The 23166-nt window shown below is 53.9% G+C and overlaps 1 protein-coding gene across 1 annotated transcript; it reads left to right on the top strand.

Annotated features, from left to right (window-relative positions):
• The first annotated feature begins 737 nt into the window (after positions 1-737).
• LOC119109273 (peroxisomal carnitine O-octanoyltransferase) lies at positions 738-22737 on the top strand. The gene is made up of 13 exons (XM_037232868.1): positions 738-808; positions 11558-11703; positions 12276-12414; positions 12860-12988; positions 13370-13550; positions 14103-14308; positions 14758-14973; positions 15641-15835; positions 17070-17200; positions 17850-17973; positions 19775-19947; positions 20354-20473; positions 21203-22737. Exons 1-13 carry the CDS (start codon positions 800-802, stop codon positions 21324-21326), a joined length of 1893 nt encoding a protein of 630 aa, XP_037088763.1. The 5' UTR covers positions 738-799; the 3' UTR covers positions 21327-22737.
• The last annotated feature ends 429 nt before the right edge of the window (positions 22738-23166 follow it).

Genomic DNA, 23166 nt, shown 5'->3' on the forward strand with positions numbered 1-23166 from the left:
AGCAGCGGGAAAACAAAGCCGAAAAACTTGTCCCGCTGAAAGCTTTCAACTGATGGCCGATTCATTCGTCCCAGCGACGTCATCAGCAAGAAGCAAGACCCGCGTTATTACGAATACCTGCTTGGTTTTCAATGCTGTCATCAAATAGCTTGCGAATCTTTGTGATGTCATGTGAAGTAAAAGAAGTCCAATCTTCACATGTGTGCTAGTGACGTCATGAGGAGCACAACGCTCGTTGGGATTTTTACCCAGCCTGGCAACGACGTTTCGTCAGCTGATTAGACAGCACTCATTACAGATCTAAGCCGGCTCTCCGGAGGCGCTGTCGGCTGAAAGGTAAAGAGGACTGACCCTGGGCTCCCTCCTTAACAGAAGCTGGTGCGCGCCACTGACCGAGAGTAACCTGGAGGATCAAACCAGGAGTATGCTGCAACATCAGCTATGAGTTAGCCTCAGGCCACCCTTACTTTGTACCTGTCTGTATCAGCATTCTAGCACGTCATATTTTGGATCCCCGGTGCAGCATGGACCTTGATTTGAGGTGACCAATATGCGTGCATTATTTCTCTAAAGGCATTGATCCAGATGCTCAGTGGTGGCCAAATGAGATCTAATTTAGCCAAAACTAGTAATAGTGCATTCACTTTCACCAATGTATACTGCATTATGGTCATCTTGATGTTCTTCTAGCTTGCAATCCCAGCTTAATTAAACAGTATGCAGTGGCCATCAGGAACAAGTCAGCCTCCTACTCTGCACCACAACTTCACTCTGGCTGCTGTAAAATAAAGGATGCTGGATGTCCCAGGTCTCAGTGCTGCTTGATGGAAATGTGCAATATTCAGAGCTGTTGAAGCAAGCGGGAGATGTGATGAAACAAGCTCACTTATAACTACTGGTAGATTTTTAGGTTTAGGTGTACTTTGCTACCTAACACTAGAAAAAATTGTATACCATTTGTTGTGGTTAAGGCGGAATATATCATAAATAATCTCAAAACAGGTAGAATCATGCCCCTATCTTCAACTTTTAGTAAATATGATAGCGAGCCCCCGAGCACCGCACAGCCCTGCCCCGCCAGGACTCCCCAGCGCTGTTTCTGTTTGTGTAATTACATGTTGTGTAATTACACAACAATTGTGTAATTACACTGTGTTGGTGTTTGTAATTTCTGCTTATCAAGAGCCATAAAAAATGTAGGGGACCAAGGTCACACAATAATGCAATGAAAATCATTTATCACGTTTAGGTATGTTTATGAAACACACAGGCCAGAATGGTCCAGAACATATCCTAAACTAGCCTAACCTAACCTAACCTAACCTAACCTAACCTAACCTAATGTAATCTAACCTATCCTTACCTTATCTTACCTTCCTAACCTAACTTAAACGAATGTGACAATTGTATCCCTTTTTGTGCGATTGTATCCTCCTCGCCGAGGGCAATTGTGACAATTATATCCCTCTCTTACATGGTCTTTTTAGGTCACTTCCGGTTGACCTAGGGTCATGAACCCAATTAGTAAAATGTAGCCCCGGTCATTCTCTACCATGTACCCTAGACTCAACCCCTAACTCAAAACTTTTTCGGGGGACCTGTTCGCGCAAAGGCATTTTTTGGAAAAATCGTTTTTTAAGTTTTTTTCAACTTTCCATATATGCTAGAGTTTTGATTTTTTGACACGTTTAAGAACGTCCTAGGTTAGGCCTTATGTCAATTCGTAACCTTCGTAACCTAGACAGAAAAAAGTTTTTTTTTTAATGCCGAAATCGGCAAGCCTATACGACCCCATTTCCCCGTTGACCGCATATGAGCTGATGTTTTGAACACCTTCCGAGACGTTAGGTTATGTTAGTGTATAGAAATACTACTCAACAGATTTACTTGATTCAAAAAAAGAACGATGTCCCCGTCAAGACGCATCTTTCCTTTTTTGAAATTTTGAAATCGGTCATCATTTGGCCGAGATAACTCAAAAAACCAAACACATGTAACGCTATGGGAAAAAGTTTTTCCAAATTTCTCAACTTTTTATACATCTGATGCGAAAACATTCAACAGCAAAAGATAGCTCTTGTGCTCAGCAACACGTTGCAAAAAAACAAATCGAATATCGGTTGGTAACTTTGGCAAATATTTGGATTTTCATGGTTCCCGAATAAACTAATGTGACAATTTTTATCCTCGTTTAAGGGGGTCTTCTACAGCTAATAAAACATACTAAATCGTAACAGAAAAACCTCCCTCTTGGTGCACGCACTAGGGGGACACAGCTTTCATTTCCCACCCAAAAAAAAATTTTGAAAAATTTGACATTTTTTGAAAAAAGTTAGTTGTAGTTCAAAATTTTCCATTACCAGGTATAGAACATATGACGTCAAAACTTTCAAATTTAATTCTGCGTCGATTGCAATCAAAATCAAATTTATCTCATTTGGTTAGAGAGATATACGTGTTGCAATTTGATATAGACCAAAATTGGCCGATTTTCAAAATTATTGGATTTTGTTGTAACGCACGTCATTTTACGCGGAATGTTATGGCGCATCTGGTGATGTATCTTTTAACATGATAAAAATAAAAAGTTTTGAGTTATTTTGAAAAACTCGAAAAATTGCCAAAAATTTGAAATTTTTTTAGAATGTGCGGGAACTTTTAAAACATTGTTTCTAATGCATCGTAACACGCTGAGTTTGAATCTGCAATTAGATTGATATAACTTGATAACTTTTATTTTAAAACAACAAAAAAACCTAAAAAAACATATAATATCGATAATTTTTTTTGGATTTCATGAATTTCAAAAATTTGACCAATGCACTAGATGCAACTTGTGATCTAAATCAAATGGTCTCTTGACTATTTTTGTCCGACGCTTAGTTTTCTGAGAAAACACGTTTAAACTATTCGTAAAATGCAGCAAAATATAGGCAAGATTCCTTATCTGTTTTGACAACTTTATTTAGTGTTCAGGAAGCTAATACTTTGACAGAGGCTAGAATCAGTCATTCCCTTTCTAGCGCCGTTTCAGAACATCGTTTGGTTACGTGATCATGGAGATACAGCTCATTAAGTAAAGACCGTTTTAAACCCCATTCATCCCCAGTGTTAAACTCTCCTATTCAGTCTGATTCTGAATTGTTTGACATGTTACCCCTAAATAGCGATGAAAAAACTTTGCGAACATAAAAGTTTGCGAGCGTTAAAGATGCGCTAATTCATTGTCTACAAGATGATGTTTTCGGTATTAAGATATCTTGATTTCAAAGACACCATAACGATTATATGGAGGTAGTTTTTTATGGGGTAGTTTTCCCCATAGCGTTACGTTTGGACGACGACGGCGCAAAACAGGTGGTGTTTGACATGCTCTAACTTCAAAACCAACAAAGCCATAGACAAATCTTGGCACCGTGTAATAGCCCGTTTCTTGCTCTATCAGATCAGAAGAAATCAAAACAATAAAATGAAATTTTTTAAAAAAATATATGAAAAATTTTGGGTCAATATTTGACATATGTATGCAAAAATTAAAAGCCATCAGCCATGTTTTTCTGCACCACAATAGAAGTGAAATTGTCATGATGTAGACAGATTTTGCTGAGATGAAATTTACGTCCATGATATAGACTTAACTCAAAAAATATATTTTGACATATTTTGCACCAAATCTGGAAATTTTTTGGGAACATAAAAGATGCGCTAGTCAGTGTCTACAAGATGCCGTTCACACATTAAGATATCTTGGTTTCAAAGACAGCATCAACGATTGTGTCTAGGTAGTTTTCCCCATAGCGTTACGCGTGGCACTTAGAAAAAATCCGGTGAAAACAGGTGGTTTTTCCTGGTGCATGTCAAGAGTTTGACATGCTCTAAACTTCAAATCGATCAAGCCATGGACTAATCCTTGGTACCATGTAATAGCCTGTTCCTTACTCTATGATGTGAGAAGAAATCAAACAAAAAAATAAAAATTTTAAGAAAAAATTTTTAGAAATTTTTTGGTCAAATTTTGACATATGTATACAAAAATCAAAAACAATTCAGGCATGTTTTTCTGCACACAATAGAAGTGAAATATCATGATGTAGACAGAGTTTGCTCAGATATGACCCACCTCCAATGATATAGACTTAAACTCAAAACACATTTTTGACATATTTTGCACCAAATCTGGAAAATTTTTTGAGAACATAAAAGATGCGCTAGTTCATTGTCTACAAGACACCGTTCTCAGCGTTAAGATATCTTGGTTTTCAAAGACAGCATCAATGAATGTAACTAGGTAGTTTTCCCCATAGCGTTACGCGTGGCACTATAGAAATCCGGTGAAAACAGGCGTTTTTGGTGGTGCATGTCAAGAGTTTGAAGCGCTCTAACTTAAAAACCAAGCAAGCCATAGACTAATTCTTAGTACCATGTAATAGCCCGTTCATTTCTCTATAATGACAGAAGAAATTAAAACATTTCAGTGAAAAAATAAAAAAATATATATACAAATTTTTGGAACAATTTTTCACATATGTATGTCAAAATTCAAAAACATTCAGGTATGTTTTACTGCACACAATTGAACTCCAATTGACATGCTGTAGTTTGGTTCTGCTCAAATAAAACTCAACCTCAATGATATAGACTTAAACTCAAAAAATATATTTTTGACATATTTTGCACCAAATCTGGGAAAATTTTTGAGAACATAAAAGATGCGCTAGTTTGTTGTCAACAACATACTGTTCTCAGCGTTAAGATATGTTGATTTTTAAAGACAGCATCAACGATTGTAACGAGGTAGTTTTCCCCATAGCGTTACGCGTGGCACTTAGAAAAATTCCGGTCAAGATGACGGTAATAAATGGATGTGTTTGATGGCGTCTGGAACAACCATCGTCAAACCTACATCAACCAAATTTCTGCGGTGTCCTTACAGAACCCATATTAAGCGGTAATCAAAATTTCAAAACTTTTTTTCGAAACATGACATCACCACAGAAGTTTGAAATTTACACTTTACTACGTGATTTAACATGGGAAAAATTTACCAAATTTTATATGTCATATTTTTGTAAAATTTTTCTTCTCAGTAGATGGCCAGCGTCACAAGCTTTCTGCCAATACCATATTCATGCACATGACTAGCATGATAAGGTGTCCAGTAAAGACAAAAGACATGAAACCCTATACATATGAATATATAACCACTTTTGGAAGCGTACAATATTTAAAGAGAAACAAAAAAAGACCATAGACAGAAGCAACAATATCACATCCAATGTGGAAACGTAGTCTGGGCATGATACAAACAAGTTTGATGTAGGGCCGTTCAAAAAAAAAAAAAAAATTTAGACAATGAAAAAGTTTTTTGCTTATAAAAAAAAAACTAAATATAATTTTGGAACAAATCCAAAACCAAAAGAAGCAATGCGCTACGATGTATAAGCAAGCAAAAAAAATCCTAGGTTACGGCCTTATTTCCGGATCGGGACCAAATTGTACAATTTGTGCTTTTTTTCAAAACCATGTATATCGTTAAATTTTTGGGTTACATCAAATTTTTTGCACCGTTCGATCGATTTGTCTTTACAATGCGCATCTTTTACTAATACACTTGCATCACAAATTCCCTACCGAAAATTTTTTGTACCCCACTCGGTACAATTTGTGCAAACGAGGATATAATTGTCGCATTAGTTTATTGGAACTTGGAGGAATCGGGCGTTGAAGTTTCTTGAACACGAAAATCGGCCAACTTTGCCATCTAATAACTTCTACAATTTTTGGATTTTCGAAAAAATAAAAGAGGAAAAAATAGAGCCGTTAATTCTGATCAAAACGCACTCCTCCGATTTTCGATAGCCCCCCTAGTAAGGTCACAGCAGCCATACCGCAAGGCAAATCGGGATAAAAATGTCACATTCGTTTATTTCGAGGATACAAATGTCACATTAGTTTCTGAAAGGGATACAATCGTCACATTAGTTTATCCTAATCTAATCTAACCTAATGTAATGCAACCTAACCTTACCTTACCTAACCTAACCTAACCTAACCTAACCTAACCTAACCTAACCTAACCTAACCTAACCTAAACCTAACCTAAACCTAGTAACCTAACCTTAACCTTCCTTACCTTACCTTACCTAACCTAACCAACCTAACCTAACCTAACCTAACCTAACAACCTAACCTAACCTAACCCTAACCTAACCTAACCCAACCCAACCCAACCCAACCCAACCCAACTAACCTAACCTAACCTACCTAACCTCCCCACCCTATATCCCCTTAAACCCAACATCCCATTGGCATCCATGTTTCATGCCATATATAGGCACTGTATAGTGAGCTTTTATTTAGCCAGCATGTTCTCATTTTGCTTTACATTCCCCACTCAATCCCCCTGCAAACCCATTGTCCGGTTGGCATCGAGGATCAAATTTCATGGATTCTTGTTACCTTGGCCCCATACAGTTTTATGGTTCTTGATGCTGCTTGAATGTTGTGACCGCCTGCAGTAATGGCGCCAGTGTCACGGCTGCGTGTGTGTGTGTGTGGCGCTCGGGGAGCTCGCCATCGTAATTATAAGAAAATTGAGGTTAGAGCATGAATCTACCTGTTTTGGATTATTTACATATGTCCTGCCTTAAACACGACAAATGGGTGTTCAATGATTTTTTCCAACGTCAGGTAGGAAAGTACACCCTGGCTGATTTTTAAGCAGAAAAAGCTGCTCAAGACAACATAATTTCTCCCTAGTAAATAATATGCAACAAGGTGCTGCCAAACTAGTCATGCAAAATTCTCTCTGGTATTACTTTGAAACTGGTCAAGGGATGGCATGCATTGCTGGAAGTGGTTGGTGACCCCAGATCTCATGTGCTTGTGTTTTAGCACTTTCTTGTTGTGTTCTCACATATTTATCAATGAGTAAGAAGCATAAGATGTATTCACCTGATCAGTTATAGGGTTATTCCATCACAAGTCTTGATTATTTATTTATTTCATCACATTATTCTTACTTGCTCTATTACAAGTCTTACTTCTGTAACTAACCAGCAGGTGAAGAAAACATGTCCAACTTCTTACATTATGTAGCACAAAACATGCTTTGTGGTTGAAAGCTGGCCCAGCTGCTCAACATGTTTAAGGGCGGTGCTAGTGATGTCCAGTAAGTTTTGAAGTTGTGCTTATGTAACCAGATCTGAGCATAGATAATATTCTTCCTCACTTTGAATACTGTGTGGTCTTTGGGGTGGACAGGATGTTAATGGTAATGCTATGACATCAGTATTCCTGAAATGTCCTTGAAATAGTTTTTATGAAATAGCATGCACATCTCAGGATGTGCAGCCCAGAAGTTAAAGGGTTTACCTGTGGAAGGAGGGCAGGGTTGTGAACTCCACTAAATGACCATCAAAGACCAGTTTATTTCAAAACCCAATACAAGTGGGGAGCATGACCTGTAAAGCCAGCTCATTTTGGCTTGTTAAGTTGTTACATGTGTGTATTTGTTAAAGGGAGTGTTCCCAGTTTCTATGGGGTTTTGAACCAAACAATCCATTCTGAAAGGTCATTGGGTGGAGCTCATAGCCCACCCCTTCTTTGAGACCTAAAACCCCCTCTAGTTTTTAGTCATACACATGCAAAGATGGGGGAGACATTTTTGGGTTGAGTACTTCAGGTCACCTTGGCATCATGACATCGTAATAGCTATTTGTATCCTGTCATTCCATAAACCAATGCAACAATTAAGGCCAAGAAAAATATTATGTTTGGGTCATGAACATGTGGCATTCATGAGCACAGTTTCCTGGCATAATGCTATCAATAAGCTGATGTTGTGCAAGGTATGATGACATACTGGAGTAATGACATATCAGGCAGCATATTTGCTCAACATAGATATTGCATCATCTAGAGCAGTATTTTCTACTAAGTTTACAAATAGTTATATGTGAACTTGTTTCATCATATCTGGTGCTTATTTCAGTATCTCCAAATGTGAAACATTCCCTTCAAGCAAGGATATGATGTGTTACATCGGTCATTATGTGGTGGTAAGTTAGCCTGTGACAATCACGAATATGTGTGTTGCAGGTATGTCATGGTCTTAATTGCAGGATCCCTGTTGCATTACCATAGAACCGTCTTCTGAGGCTTGCAGATGTTCTAGCCCCCTATTTGATTGCCCTCAGTGATTACCCGATCCCCGATTGCAGGCCATGTCACACGCGGGTCTGAGCGTACTATTAGCTCGCGCTTGGCTTCCGCCGTGCCATCATAGACTGGTGCTCAGGCGTCACGCCTCTGGATTTAATGACGTCACGTTTTCCTCGGTAAAAGACCAGCCAGCTGCCGTCGCCTGGCGCCACCTGGACGCGTACTAACCTGCTTGTGGGGTCACGCCACCGTGCAAGATAAACCGCGATTTGGTGCCGAACGCTTCAAAATACCTCACGTTGGTTGCTTCGCTGTGGGGGGATCGCCGGGCCCGCATGACCCCGCGTCCGTCGGTGCAGCGGCGCGCCCTCCTGACCCGCTCGTCCCCGGTCAGCCGTCCGGCCGGCTTCTGGCGTAAGGGGCGCAGGGGTGCCGCGCCTGCATGTTGTAGTGGGGGCGCGCCCTCTCCGGCGGCTTGGCTGACGTGAGGCGGCCGCTTTCCGTCCGTTCGGGCAGCTCGCGCAGATGGCTGGGGTCATACAGTTGCTCGATGCCACCTTGGTCGTTATGAGCCGCTCGGCGCTTGCGAGCTGCACCGCGCTTCCAAATGCGGGGACTTCCGCGCGGTCAGCGGGATGGCAGCATGCTGCGGGTCACGATATAGTGGGTAGGTGACCCGCCTTGAGCCGTGAGTGGTGTAACTCTTGCTGTCGGGTGCCCCCGAAAACTGGCCGCCGGGGTAATAGCGGCCGGTTTTGGGGGCTCTGCCCGGGGCCGCCGTTTGTGAACGGCGGCTGGTGGAAACACGTGATGTGAAACTTTTGCTTGCTGGATGCCCTTCATTAGAAGGCGATGTGCCGTGGGGTAGTTGCGGATATTTGTGGTAGTATTCTGTGTAGCCGTGGTGACGCGTAGGGTAGCGGGCGGCACTAATTACTAACTACGCATCAAAACCATCCTATCAGGTGTAATTAATGTACTAGGTGAACACCATGCCACTTGGTTGTGGGTTGTATGGCATGTTACCCACGTGCGCAAATCTAAAATCAATCGTAGCTATCTCGTTATTTTTTGTGGATCCTTATCAAACAGATAACGCCCCATATTGGAACCGCCGGGTCCAGCCAGAGGTGCTAATTGCGCTGCTGATGGTTTTATCAGGTGTCGGAAATTACGGCTCGTTGCTTCATATTAGGGACGTAGCGAGGAGGATGGGATAAGGGAATCATCCCCGTACCCCTGAGTCAAGAGGCATACATACTGAGTAGTTTCGTAGACACTGTCCAACTTGGCAAGAGTTTGAACGCAACGCAACATTTGGCTTTTTGAGAAAAATTATGGTTGCGTAACCAGGTAGCTGGTGTGCCATGTGATGGGCGATTATTTGTGCACTTTCGCCTAAGTCGTAAAGTACCTGTCCTCGTTCATTCCAGCCCAATCTTTGAATATGCCGATGTAAAAAATAAGCAACTTAACGCCGACGGTCAAAGCCACGCTGCCCGACTTCAGTGAGCGTTCTGATGAGAGGCACGGACGCTTGCCTCGAGAACATCTGAAACATTTAGCGAACTTGGTCTTGCTTGAAAAGACGTTGACACCAATGATCGACTGGATTTGTGATACGATAACCCAGCTCCGTTGACGACACCCAAGCGCAGATGGGAAAGGTAGCTGAGGGGCAAATCTGCCGACTTGCCTTCGCGGCACGACCGCCAGGTTCGACTATTTGTGCAGTCATTTCGTCGTATTGCCTGTCGATGCCCGCATCGACCCCCGGTCCCGAACACCGCCACTGGAGCCGATGGCCGCGGGCCGGGTGAGATCGGCTGGTGTTCGGTCGATTGGTGACGCCTCGGGAGTTGGCCGCTGGCGACAGCGATTTGTGACGCCTCGGGAGCAGGCCGCGGTTGACAGCGATTGGTGACGCCTCGGGAGCAGGCCGCGGGTGACAGCGATTGGTGACGCCTCGGGAGTTGGCCGCTGGCGACAGCGATTGGTGACGCCTCGGGAGCAGGCCGCGGGTGACAGCGAATGATGGCACCTCGGGAGCAGGCCGCGGGTGACAGCGATTGATGACGCCTCGGGAGTTGGCCGCTGGCGACAGCGATTGGTGACGCCTCGGGAGCAGGCCGCTGGTGACAGCGCTTGGTGACGCCTCGGCAGCAGGCCGCGGGTGACAGCGAGCACTGACCTGCCTCATCAGCGGACCGTTGAGAGGACGCCGCCTCCGCTGACCAATCTCCGGTATCGGACGTCAGTGACAGCCGCTCGCCGCGCCCGCGCGATAGCTCAGATAGATCAGGGCTCGTCGGCGGTCCACTCGAGCGACGGCCCTCGCGGGAGCGGTTGCGGTGACCCCCGTGCCATGGTCAGGTCAGGTCGGGGATGGGTCATGCTGAATCGCTGGTACCGTCCAAGTGGCCGCCCGTTAGGGGCCTGAGTGTGACCTGACTGGGGTTCTGCTCCGATTGCACCGTCCCGCCACAGCTGACATGGTACGGTACTCTGTGGGGGTGCGTGACTGCTGCGTCCCTTCTTGGCTTGGGTGTTGACTGGGGCCGTTTGCCGCCCGTTGGCATGGACGCATGGCGCGGCGTCCGGGGCTGTGCTTCAGCCGGTGGGCTTCTGGCTCGGTGCCTGCTGGACGCGGGTGTTGTCGGCTGGACCGGTGTGGGAACCCGGTACGGTGTAGCCTGCCAAAGGTCTATGAGTCGACGTTAGCGGTGTTGTGTAAATGGGAGCGGGCTTCGTCAAACGCTCGATCCATAGGCCTTTTGTTTTCCTTTAGTGACGTCAGAGTGCATGACGTCACTCAGTAAACTCATCAACTTGCCCTTACTGAGTTTAGACCTCTCCCCCGTTGTCCACCAATCCTTACATTCCCCGAGTTTTGTGGGTCTTCAGGCTTCACGGCTGGCAGCTTGCTCGGTGCGCCCTGGCTGCGACCCTGGAGTTCTGGCTGAACGCGTGACTCCGCCCTCTGGCCAGTCTCGTGTTCACATACCCAAGTCTCCGTCGCTGTTCGTGGGCTCGCATAGGCGCACGCCCCTCGTCATCACCTGGCGGAGGCTGTCGCGCTCCCCGACTGGTGCGGTCCCTTGGTGGCCACTGACCCATGATTTGAGGTCAGAGGTCAGCTCCCGCGACGGCGGCGGTCCGCCCGCGGACCAGGCTGATCCGTGACCTGAGGTCAGAGATCAGCTCTCGCCACGGCGGCCGCCCGCCCGCAGACTTGGTGTGGTTCCTCGGTGGCCATTGACTTCTGATCTGTGGTCAGAGGGTGGCTCCCATGACAGCGGCGGCCCGCCCGCAGACCTGGCACGGCTCCTCGATGGCCGATGACCCGTGACCTGAGGTCAGATCAGCTCCCGTTACAGCGATGGCCTGCCCACAGACCTGGTACGGCGGCTCCGGCACCCAGATGAAGTCGCCTCCGCGGCTCGCTGAGAAAACGTACGTCGCGGAGAACGAGCGCACGTTCCAGTACGATGACCAGCTACCCAGCCTGCCGATCCCGCCGCTAAAGCAGACGCTGCAAAAGTGAGTGGGCGTGCGCGGTCCCGCGTCGGCGCTGGTGGCAAGCGTTGCCCTTTACCTCTGGTACCTCCACATCTGTTCCCTGCGATGCGTCTGGTGCTAGTGGTGTGGATGTAAGAATCAATATGGTAATGTGGCTGTCAGTTGCGGGTTTGGTGGCATATGCTGTGCCCCCTAAAAGAGGGCTCCAAGCACTGCATTGATCATGTTCCTACTTCCACGTTAGTGGCTTGTCGAGAGCTACGCCCTTGCGATCCCCTTGCAGTGACCCGGTTGTTGTTTCTAACAATGTTTCTGTGGGTAACAACCTTGGGCCAACAAAGCTCGTTCGCCCTATGGCCCAGCCAGCGGTGGATAAATGCAGCCATCCTGGACTGTTCAGTCGATGCAAAAGGCTCGGTTGAGTTCCATGCACCGTGGGTCCCGAGTCGGACGACGAAACCAGCTACGTTTCTCAAGCCCCAATCTTCACACGCAGAGTACGCATGCCGTCTCATGCACGACGTCTCTGTTGTCACCGTTCACTGTCGCTGTCTGCGTGTGCCACGAGCGGACCTCGAGCCGCGTGCTGCCAGGTACCTGGAGTCGGTGTACCCGGTGGCCAGCAGCCGCGAGTATGAGAACACGCGGCGCATCGTGGAGGAGTTCGAGCGCGGCGTCGGCCGCCGGCTCCACGATGGCCTGCTGGAGAGGAACAAACACACGCGCAACTGGGTGGGTGCGGCGCGTCAGGCATCCGTCGGTGCGTTGGTTGTGCACTGACCCTGTGGCCTTGTCTTCGCTGGGAGGCTGTGCCATGCTCTACTAGCAAGCGCGTGCATCGGTGTGCAATAAGGTTCACGAGGTGAGGAGCAAGTGACGCTGTGCCTTCTGTGGACTGAAACGTACCTGACAATTGGGTTTGGCTACTGTGTAACATTTTAGTAATGTGTCAGGGATTGACAGTTTGTTCATTTGAGTACGGTCGGCGCGCACTCGTACACTCGAGTTTTCCCAGACCCGTACGTACAATGGGTTGGGTAGGGGCGGTAACCAGGCCACTGCGCGCACCGGCTGTAGTTTGTGACGAGCTTGCGCCTCTCGTATCCCAGTCGACGTGGCCCGTTGGGGTACAGTGCTGGGCGCAGCTGGTGACCTACCCGCTCGTGCGCGGCCACAGATGCTCCACTGGTGGAACGACTATGCGTACCTGTACCAACGCGAGCCCATCACGCCGTCGCTGGCGTTCGCTGGTCCGTTCACGCTGACCGACAGCCTGTGGCCGCCTGGGCCCGGCACACAGTGCAAGGTACGCCCGGCCGACACGTCGGGGGAGTGGTGCAGCGGGGAGCGAATGCCTCTATGGGGGAGTGGTGAATTTGGGCGTGAGGCTGCTCGTTATGGGCTGACGATGGCACGGGAGGCGAGCATTTGGTGAGGGTGTGAATGGTAAGTGCAAGGTGTTTTATGTTCTTTACTAATAGCATCATAGTACTGCCGTACTGATACATTGTCGGATGGCGTCGTTGTTCGCTTTCCATTGCACATGAAACGTTTCCAATCTTCCCCTAGTCATCGCCTTCCGATTTGCCACTTGTCGTCCATTCCTTTGCTTCGTCCAGTGTCGGCTCCCCTTCACCGGATGGCCGCACCGCCGCCGTGACTGACGACCGGCACCTCCTGCGCGCAGTACCTGGCCCACTACCTGTACGGTGTGGCGTCGTTCTGGTGTCTGCTGCGCCGGGAGCGCCTGGCGCCGCAGCGGACGCGCGACGGCGTGCCGCTGAGCATGCACCAGTGGCGCCGCCTGCTGAGCACCACCCGACTGCCCGGCCGGCACAAGGACACCGTGCGCGCCATGTTCCAGACCGGTCAGCGGCGGCGGCGGCGGCGGCGGCGGCGGGTCAGGGGCTGGGCCACAGCCGCGGGCAGGACCGCCAGGCCGATGAGTGTGGGCAGCGCGCCCGGGCCCGGCTGACCTGGCTGCCGGCGGTCTGACAGCCGCGTCGTGGGGCGCTGAGCGGTCGGGGTGGAAGGGGCGGCGTGCGACGGGGGTCTCCCTGCCCAAGTGAACACACGCCGACAGTTGTGGATCATGTGACGCTTGTGGAGATGGAGGACGGCTTAGCCGGATGTGGCATGCGGTTCCGCTCGTGATACGACACCAGCTGTACTTTGGCGGTCACCAGACCTGCACTGTATGGCACGTGGAAGGCAAGGGGTGTTGCATGTCCACCCAGCCGATGCTGTGTGAAGCTTCGTTTCCTCTAAATCAACTCCGTAAAGTATCAGTCATGAAGGCCACTGCCGGGCTGATCCCATCTTCGCCGACGAAGTGGTGCAGTCCACAGCGGTTCTCGCGTGCCGCCCGGCGCCCGCGAGCTCGAGCGTTCAGTCCGCGACAGTCCCGCCTCTCGCCGCAGAGTCGGAGGGCTGCACGCCCACCCACTTCGTGATCCTGTGCAACGGCCATCTGTACTCGAGCGCGCTGCTGGAGCCGGATACGGAGCAGCCGCTGACGATCGAGGAGTACCAGCTGGTGCTGGAGCGGGTGTGGGAGCGGTGCAGGCACGTCGCCGGGCCCGGCCTGGCGTCGCTCACCGCAGATGAGCGGCCGCGCTGGGCAGAGGTGGGTCGGCCGGAGGCGGCGGTGGGCCAGTGAGGAAGGGGGGGGGGGGGGCGCTGTGTCCGGCTCTGAGTGGGGCCGGTGTCACTCGGTCTGGCTGAGAGAAAAGGACCGGGGGCTGGGTGTTGGGTCGGTCGGGCAGGAAAGGTCCGCGGACAAGGTAGCACCGGTGATATGGTGTGACAGTGTTCGATGACGCGCGTACCTCGCCTGATGAGTGCCATGTGACCATTGTTGTCGGTGCGCCCCAAAGCCCAAATCATCATCATACCTCGCCTGGTCTGCTGTCACGCTGGCTGACGGTGAGCCAGGGTGGATACACCGGGATGGGCGGGTGGGTAGGCGGGCCTGCCGGCTTGGCGCGTACCAGAGGGAGGCAGATCGGCACGTTATTGCTCGGCGCGACGCAAAGCTGCACCGCACAAGGTCCCGACGCGCCGCCGCCTCTCCAGAACCGGACGTACCTGCGCGAGCTGAGCGCAACGAACGCGGCCGCGCTGGAGGTGGTCGAGTCGGCCGTCTGCCACGCCGTGCTCGAGACGCAGCCAGGCGTCGACCGCGACAACTGCCTGCGTCTCAACCTGTGCGGCGACGGCGCCAGCCGCTGGGCCGACAAGAGCATGACGGCTGTGGCCTACACGGACGGCTACGGCGGTAACTACTGCGACGTGAGTGGGGCGCTGGCGCGGCGCGAATGCTGGCAGGCTGGCGGCGGCGGTAGCGGCGGCTGGTGGCATGCAGTAGCTTTTTGTGCGTCCAATGTAGGATGGTTGAGCCGCGAAGTGAGGCCGGTCTGCTGCGGCTCGTCCCAGCTGCAAACCATATGCAAGTCAAGGGCTCACTTACCACCAGTTTCCTGCGCTAGATAACAGATAACAGCCTTCATAGAGCAGCTTGCGGATAACAGCATCTGTATCGCCGACGCTTGCGGCGTTCGAGGATGAAATATGGCACTATTAACTGATTGGTGTGTTTGGCTAGGGAGACTCGTGCCTAGTACTTAGTGCCTGGCGTTTCCGATGTCTGACCTTGCCTCCGTTCTCCGCTGCCGCTGGAATCGCTCACCAGGCCTGACAGCCGCCGGCCGCTCCAGCCGGTGTGACTCACGCCCTCCTGACAGCCGCCGGCTGCTCCAGCCGGTGCGGCACACGCCCTCCTGACAGCCGCCGGCTGCTCCAGCCGGTGCGGCACACGCCCTCCTGACAGCCGCCGGCTGCTCCAGCCGGTGCGGCACGCGCCCTCCTGACAGCGCCGGCCGCTCCAGCTGGTGCGGCACACGCCCCTCTGACGACCCCGACCGTCCTCGCGCCATCACGGGCCCACCCCTGCCGGCAGCACTCGCCCATGGACGCCATGACGCTGGTGACGCAGGGCTGGTTCAGCCACCTGCAGGAGCTGGATTTCAACCGACACGGTCGGCTGGTGCGGCCGCCGCGCGATTACCTCTGCCGACCGCGCGAGCTCGTCTTCACCGTGGACGAGCGCGTGCGCCGCGACGTGCAGGCGGCCCGCGAGGTCACCCTGCCGCTGGTACGTGCGGGGTACAGCTGTGTTGGGGGAGCACTCTCGGGCGGCGTTGTGTGTGTTTCATACGTTGAGCTTAGTTTGTGGCATAGGGTAGAATGATGAGAGAAGAAAGGCGGTGTATGACAAAATGCATTCGGACCATGCCGGCTTGTCCAGCACTGACAGCTCCTCCATGCGGGTGCTCTGCCGGACTTTGTTGTTGGTTTTTTTGCGTGGTTTATTAGTTGAAAAGGTCCTCGAGCTGAATCCATGGCTATCTGGTATATGTTGTATTAGTGTCTTCCCATGGCAGGTGACGCTCACCTCTTGTCGATCAGTTTTTTCTCTGGCTCCCCACTTTTTGACCTGGTTCCCAGCCCGCGATTTCTCCCGTTGAAATACTGACAACCGTTTGCCATCCGTCATCCGCTTGAGTTCGCTTGCGTCTCTCGGCCAGCAGTGCTGCGCCCTTTGCTTTATCGTCTGGTGTCATTCATGGTCGCTAACTGCCCACTCATCTGGTCGATGAACTCTTCCCTGTGCATTTGGTGAGTGCGGGGCGGAATGCCACCCCTCCCTATGTTATATCCCATGTCCCCATATCCCCAACCCGATGTCCCATCGCCCCGTCACGTACTTGCCCTTCGCCCTCCTGAGTTCATGTGCCTTTGGGACTGAGTCGATGTTCGCCCCACCGCTAGCTGCGCGACTTCATCATCAGTCACCGCTGCACCTGCTCCGTGTCTCCTCCCATCTGGCCTGACCTGGCCCGGCCTCCGCCCTGCCAGTAGCTGCATAATGTCACGATCATCAGTCACCGCTGGACCTGCTCCGTGTCTCCTCCCATCTGACCTGACCGCGCCCGACCTCTGCCCTACTAGTAGCTGCATAATGTCACGATCATCAGTGGCCGCTGCACCTGTCTCGTGTATCTTGCCCGTGTGACCTGACCTGACCTCTGTCCAGCCGGCAGTTGCATGACGTCATCATCGGTCCCCGCCACACCTGATCCGTGTCTCCTCCCCATGTGAACTGGCCGGGCCGGACCTGACCTGACCTGACCTGACCTGACCTGACCTGACCTGACCTGGCCTGGCCTGGCCTGGCCTGGCCTGGCCTGGCCTCTGCCGGCAGCTGCGTGACGTTGCCACCATCAGCTGGCGCTACGCCTGTTACGGCAAGCTGTGGATCCAGTCGTGTCTCCTCCCCATGTGAACTGACCTGACCTGACCGAACCTGACCTGGCCCCCACCGGCAGCTGCGTGACGTAACCATCATCAGCCGGCGCTACGCCTGTTACGGCAAGCTGTGGATCCAGTCGCAGGGCTTCCACCCGGACGCCTTCGTGCAGATGGCGCTCCAGCTGGCCTACTACCAGCACCACGGACGGTCGGTAGCAGGCGCGGGTCACGGTGGGGTCAAGGGATGACTGCGAGCTGGCCTACTACCAGCGCCACGGACGGTCGGTGGCAGGCCGGGGTCGCCGTGGGGTCAAGGGATGGCTGCGAGCTGGCCGGGCTGTTTTATGGGGCGTCACTTTGCACAGAAGACGGCAAACAAATGGAAAGGGAAGGGTAACTGAAAACAAGTTACATGCAAAGTCTTGAATATGTGCAACTGTGAATATTAATATGAAGCTATAAGAGGTACTTAGAATATAACCTATTCCAGCTAACCAACACGCCAGTTCCTTGTTTCTGTCGCGTGATAAAAATGGGAGCAAAAAGGCACCTGAACGATCTGCGCCGCTCAAGTCCACCACAGCCTCCAACCTCATCCGAAAATCACTTCATTTCGGAACAGGTTGGAGGAGGTAACGGCGAGCTCCGAGGAACTTGGAGGGAGGTTATCACCGGTGGTCAGAGGAGCGGCAGGACCAGGTCCATCGCCTCGGTTTGTTGGTCTGTTCTCGCAGTGTCCTCTCTCCTCTCCTCCTTTGTGACGTTCCGTTGTGCCTCTCCGCTTGACGTCTCCCACCGGGGTGCCACTCACCAGCTCGGCGTCCCGATCGCTTGCAACGGCTCACTCCCTCCACCAGGGCGGCGCCCACGTACGAGACGGCCACCACGCGCCGCTTCTACAAGGCGCGCACGGAGACGGTGCGCTCGTGCACGCCCCAGGCGCTGGCCTGGTGCCAGGCCATGACCTCCGACTCGGCCCTGGTGAGACATGGTTGGGTGGCACCCCGCCCGCCTGGGCCTTGCGCAGAGCGGGAGATTGCAGAGGCATAGTATCTCGATCGCCTTCCCGTACTGCTTTCAGCCATCCGTGTGCGTTTTATGTCTTTGAGTGGAGTTTTGCGGCCCATTAGAAGCGTTTACTCTGTTGATGTTGAGTATATCAGGATCATGAGTTGCACGCTCATCAGGCCTCGGTTTTAAGGTTCCCTGGATGTTGCACGTGGACCCATTTCTAGTTGTATTCTGCTGCGAACTGTAACCACCACTGCCCTTTGACTACCGCCTTCCAGCATTGGGTAGCACTCCAGCCATCCAACCGTTCTCTTTGGCGATGGTCGGCGGCCGGCGGCTCCCGCAGGCGGCCTCTGACCCTTCTGGACTCCCTGACCCCTCTGACTCCTCCTCGGGCGGACGACCGTCGCCGGCTGCTGCGGGTGGCGGTGGACCTGTCTCTGACTACTGACCTCTCCCCTCAGGCGGACGACCGTCGCCGGCTGCTGCGGGCGGCGGTGGACCTGTCTCTGACTACTGACCTCTCCCCTCAGGCGGACGACCGTCGCCGGCTGCTGCGGGTGGCGGTGGACCTGTCTCTGACTACTGACCTCTCCCCTCAGGCGGACGACCGTCGCCGGCTGCTGCGGGTGGCGGTGGACCTGTCTCTGACTACTGACCTCTCCCCAGGCGGACGACCGTCGCCGGCTGCTGCGGGTGGCGGTGGACCTGTCTCTGACTACTGACCTCTCCCCTCAGGCGGACGACCGTCGCCGGCTGCTGCGGGTGGCGGTGGACCTGTCTCTGACTACTGACCTCTCCCCTCAGGCGGACGACCGTCGCCGGCTGCTGCGGGTGGCGGTGGACCTGTCTCTGACTACTGACCTCTCCCCTCAGGCGGACGACCGTCGCCGGCTGCTGCGGGGCGGTGGACCTGTCTCTGACTACTGACCTCTCCCCTCAGGCGGACGACCGTCGCCGGCTGCTGCGGGCGGCGGTGGACCTGTCTCTGACTACTGACCTCTCCCCTCAGGCGGACGACCGTCGCCGGCTGCTGCGGGTGGCGGTGGACCTGTCTCTGACTACTGACCTCTCCCCTCAGGCGGACGACCGTCGCCGGCTGCTGCGGGGGCGGTGGACCTGTCTCTGACTACTGACCTCTCCCCTCAGGCGGACGACCGTCGCCGGCTGCTGCGGGTGGGCGGTGGACCTGTCTCTGACTACTGACCTCTCCCCTCAGGCGGACGACCGTCGCCGGCTGCTGCGGGCGGCGGTGGACCTGTCTCTGACTACTGACCTCTCCCCTCAGGCGGACGACCGTCGCCGGCTGCTGCGGGTGGCGGTGGACCTGTCTCTGACTACTGACCTCTCCCCTCAGGCGGACGACCGTCGCCGGCTGCTGCGGGTGGCGGTGGACCTGTCTCTGACTACTGACCTCTCCCCTCAGGCGGACGACCGTCGCCGGCTGCTGCGGGCGGCGGTGGACCTGTCTCTGACTACTGACCTCTCCCCTCAGGCGGACGACCGTCGCCGGCTGCTGCGGGCGGCGGTGGACCTGTCTCTGACTACTGACCTCTCCCCTCAGGCGGACGACCGTCGCCGGCTGCTGCGGGTGGCGGTGGACCTGTCTCTGACTACTGACCTCTCCCCTCAGGCGGACGACCGTCGCCGGCTGCTGCGGGTGGCGGTGGACCTGTCTCTGACTACTGACCTCTCCCCTCAGGCGGACGACCGTCGCCGGCTGCTGCGGGTGGCGGTGGACCTGTCTCTGACTACTGACCTCTCCCCTCAGGCGGACGACCGTCGCCGGCTGCTGCGGGCGGCGGTGGACCGTCACGCGGACCTGGCGCGCCAGGCGGCCGAAGGTCACGGCTGCGACCGTCACCTGCTGGGCCTGCAGATCCAGGCGGCTGAGGCCGGTCTGCCCACACCGGAGATCTTCACCGACCCCATGTGGAAGCGCAGGTGGGCTCCCCCCGGCGAGTCTGGGAGCGCGACGAGCCGTCAGGCGGCGACGGACGAGGTGGAGTGTGCTCGGTGGGAGGGGTGGGGCTGTTGATCTTATGATCATTGCGCTGTGTGGTGGCTACATGGGAGTCGACATACAATACGAGCGCTAAGTTTATTAACAATGTACGCACTGTTTCTTGATGTCCATGAACACGGGAGTCTTCACTGCAAAATAGTTCTTGGAAAAAGGCGAAACCAAGTAACCTGAAAAGTATCGGTACGTATCGAGGATATCCGCCATCCGGTTGTGTGTAAAGGTGTGCATGTTAACGTGTGGGAGGGCCGACACGGGTCAGATCGCTGTCCTTCTCGGTCCCTGGGGCGCCGGTCCCGGCCCTCACCGGTGCCGGCCGCCCTTCAGCGGCGGCAGCGGCAACTTCGTGCTGTCCACCAGCACCACCGGCTACACGCCCTGCTTCGGCGTGACGGCGGCCATGGTGCGCGACGGCTACGGCTGCTTCTACTCGATCGAGCCGGACCGGTGGGTGCTCGCCGTCGGATCGGCGCCGCCGTGCGCACCAGGAGAGGGCTCGGGCGTCGCGCCGGTACCCTGCGCCTCGGCGGCCGGTGCTCGACTGCCGGGGCACCGCGCGGTACCCCGGCAGCTTGCTCGGTACCCGACGCGGTACCCGGGTGACAGCTAGGCGGTCGACGGGGAGCCGCTCGCACTTGCTCAGCAGGCGTTGCGCAGTTGAGGCTCGCATGAGGAGTGTTCGTTTTGACGGCTTATGTTTGTCAAGTCTTGCTGAATGCCTGGTGAACGGAGGCAGTATGCCATGACGTCTGCTAAATTCCTCGTTCTACCCACATTCACTTGCGTTGGGGAAATTCGTGATTATCCAGCTGACTGGCACCAATCTGACTGATCTCATCCAGCACCGTGATGTTACTTCCAGCCATGCTGAATTTGGGAAATTAGATGTGCCCTTTGAACGCTTGCTTGAAAAGAGCACTTCATCGCCGCGTGGCAAAAGCTGACGTATGTCAGCCGCGAGCACTTGAAATGTCACCAGGCGGGCGCGACAGACCCACCCATCGCCCGTCATGATGCGCCCTGGAAGCTGGGTCGATGTCGGTCTGGCGAGCCATCGGCGCAAGCGGGCGTGCCACGACGGAGCCCGGCTGGCGGCGGTGCCGTCCAGCCCCCTACTGCGCTCCGTGGCCGCGCTGGTGTCGGGATGGTCTCACGTGGCGCTCCGCTCTTCGGCAGGCTCAACATCAACATCGCCGGCTTCGTCAGCAGCCAGGAGTGCGACGTCAACAAGTTCTACGGCTGGGTGGAGGCGAGCCTGAACGCCATGCAGCAGCTGATGCTTTCCAAGTCCAACCTCTGATGTGCTCAGGGTTCTGTCCCCGGGTACCGCAGCCGTGCCTGTGGCCCCGTGGAGAGCGGGCCTCGCGTCCGGCTCCGACGCGCGAGCGGTGCGGGTGTCGGGCCGGGCCGCAGCCGCGCCTGTGACCCCGTGGAGAGCGGGCCTCGTGCCCGGCTCCGGAGCGGTGCGGGTGTCGGGACCGGGCCGCAGCCGCGCCTGTGGCCCCGTAGAGAGCGGGCCTTGCGTCCGGCTCCGGAGCGGTGCGGGTGTCGGGCCGGGCCGCAGCCGCGCCTGTGACCCCGTGGAGAGCGGGCCTCGTGCCCGGCTCCGGAGCGGTGCGGGTGTCGGGACCGGGCCGCAGTCGCGCCTGTGACCCTGTGGAGATCGGGCCTCGTGCCCGGCTCCGGAGCGGTGCGGGTGTCGGGACCGGGCCACAGCCGCGCCTGTGACCCTGTGGAGAGCGGGCCTCGTGCCCGGCTCCGGAGCGGTGCGGGTGTCTGGCCGGGCAGCTCCGACCGCAGACGCCGTGGCCACTCGGGTCGATCCATGGGCGGGCGGCGCGCGTCGCGGGGTCTGTGAGCGCGCTCGGCGGTGCCGTGGTGTTGAGGGTCGCCTGAGGGCCCGGCAGGCGTTACGTTACGCGTCTACGGTGGTGCATGCCTGGGCTGGTATGGTGATTGATGGGGCAAGCAATCGGCCGGGAGGTTTTGTGCCCTGCTTTTGGTAGAGGTACGTGACTGGAGAAGACGGTCCGATATTCTGCTTTTTGCATTCCACGCTGGTACATTGTCGGTGCGGTTTTCAAACGGCGATCAGATAACAGGGACACAGTATACATTAGTTTGTCAGTCAGTGATAGTTGTGTTTATTGATCAGTGATGTTTATGGCGGATGAAAGGTGCCCAACGCGTCCATCGTTCCATGGTTCTATACGGCCTGACTCCATGGACAATGTGATGAAAATCACGGCATATTTTAGTAGCATGGTTGTAGCTGTTAGCTATTTCGTTGCTGGACAGATTACAATCCAGAACTGCACAGGATGAGAAGTGATTATCATTGTTCCGAGTTGTTGAGTTGATTGTGGCTATGTAGATTACTCCCCACACAACCATTTAGGCGTTTGCCAAAACATGTTTTGTCGCCATATTCTCCACATTGGAACCTCTCTGCACGCACCTTCCAGCACAGCCCAGTGCTGCAGCGCACGTTCGGCAGCCACGTTCGCGCTCAGCCCAGGGGGCCCCGAGCCGGTGGGCGGGGCCCGGCAGGGCGCCGGCCACGGGCGCCTCCGGTCATCCGCTTGCCGTGCAGATTCGGCTGTGTTGGAGATTGGCGACGGGTGCCACGCCCACCTGCCTGCCGCATGATCGGCTGTGAAGGTGGATGATGTCGCAGGTGCTCGCTGCCCGTCAGGTCCAGCTGGGTGTGCAGTACGGGGGGGGGGGGGGGGCGAAGGTCCGCCGGACGCGGGGTGGGGGTCGCCCTGGCACCCGCGAGAGGTCGGCTTCTGACCTACCGCCAGGTCCGTAGCATGCTGGGCACGTGTGATTTACAGTCGATTTGCTGGCGGAGAGCTGCGGCGACGTGCCGGAGCCTCCCTGCCGGAGCGAGCGACACGACGCACGTAACCGAGATGGTATGCGCGTACATCATCTCTCCGCGATGCGCTCAAATGTGTTCAGTAATCCCGTCAACTGAGGGATTGTGTAATCCTGAGACATTTGTTTTTGAATGCTCCCATTTTAGCAATTGCCGGGCGGTTGTAGTCTTAATGAGCCCTAGAGCACATCTATCAATGCAATTATCGCTGTGGCAACATCGGCCCAATATACCGTGGTATGCCGGGTGGCTGGACCGG

The sequence above is a fragment of the Pollicipes pollicipes genome, unplaced genomic scaffold (genome assembly GCF_011947565.3).
Source record: "Pollicipes pollicipes isolate AB1234 unplaced genomic scaffold, Ppol_2.1 Scaffold_7231;HRSCAF=8579_pilon_pilon_pilon, whole genome shotgun sequence".
NCBI lineage: Eukaryota > Metazoa > Arthropoda > Thecostraca > Pollicipedomorpha > Pollicipedidae > Pollicipes > Pollicipes pollicipes.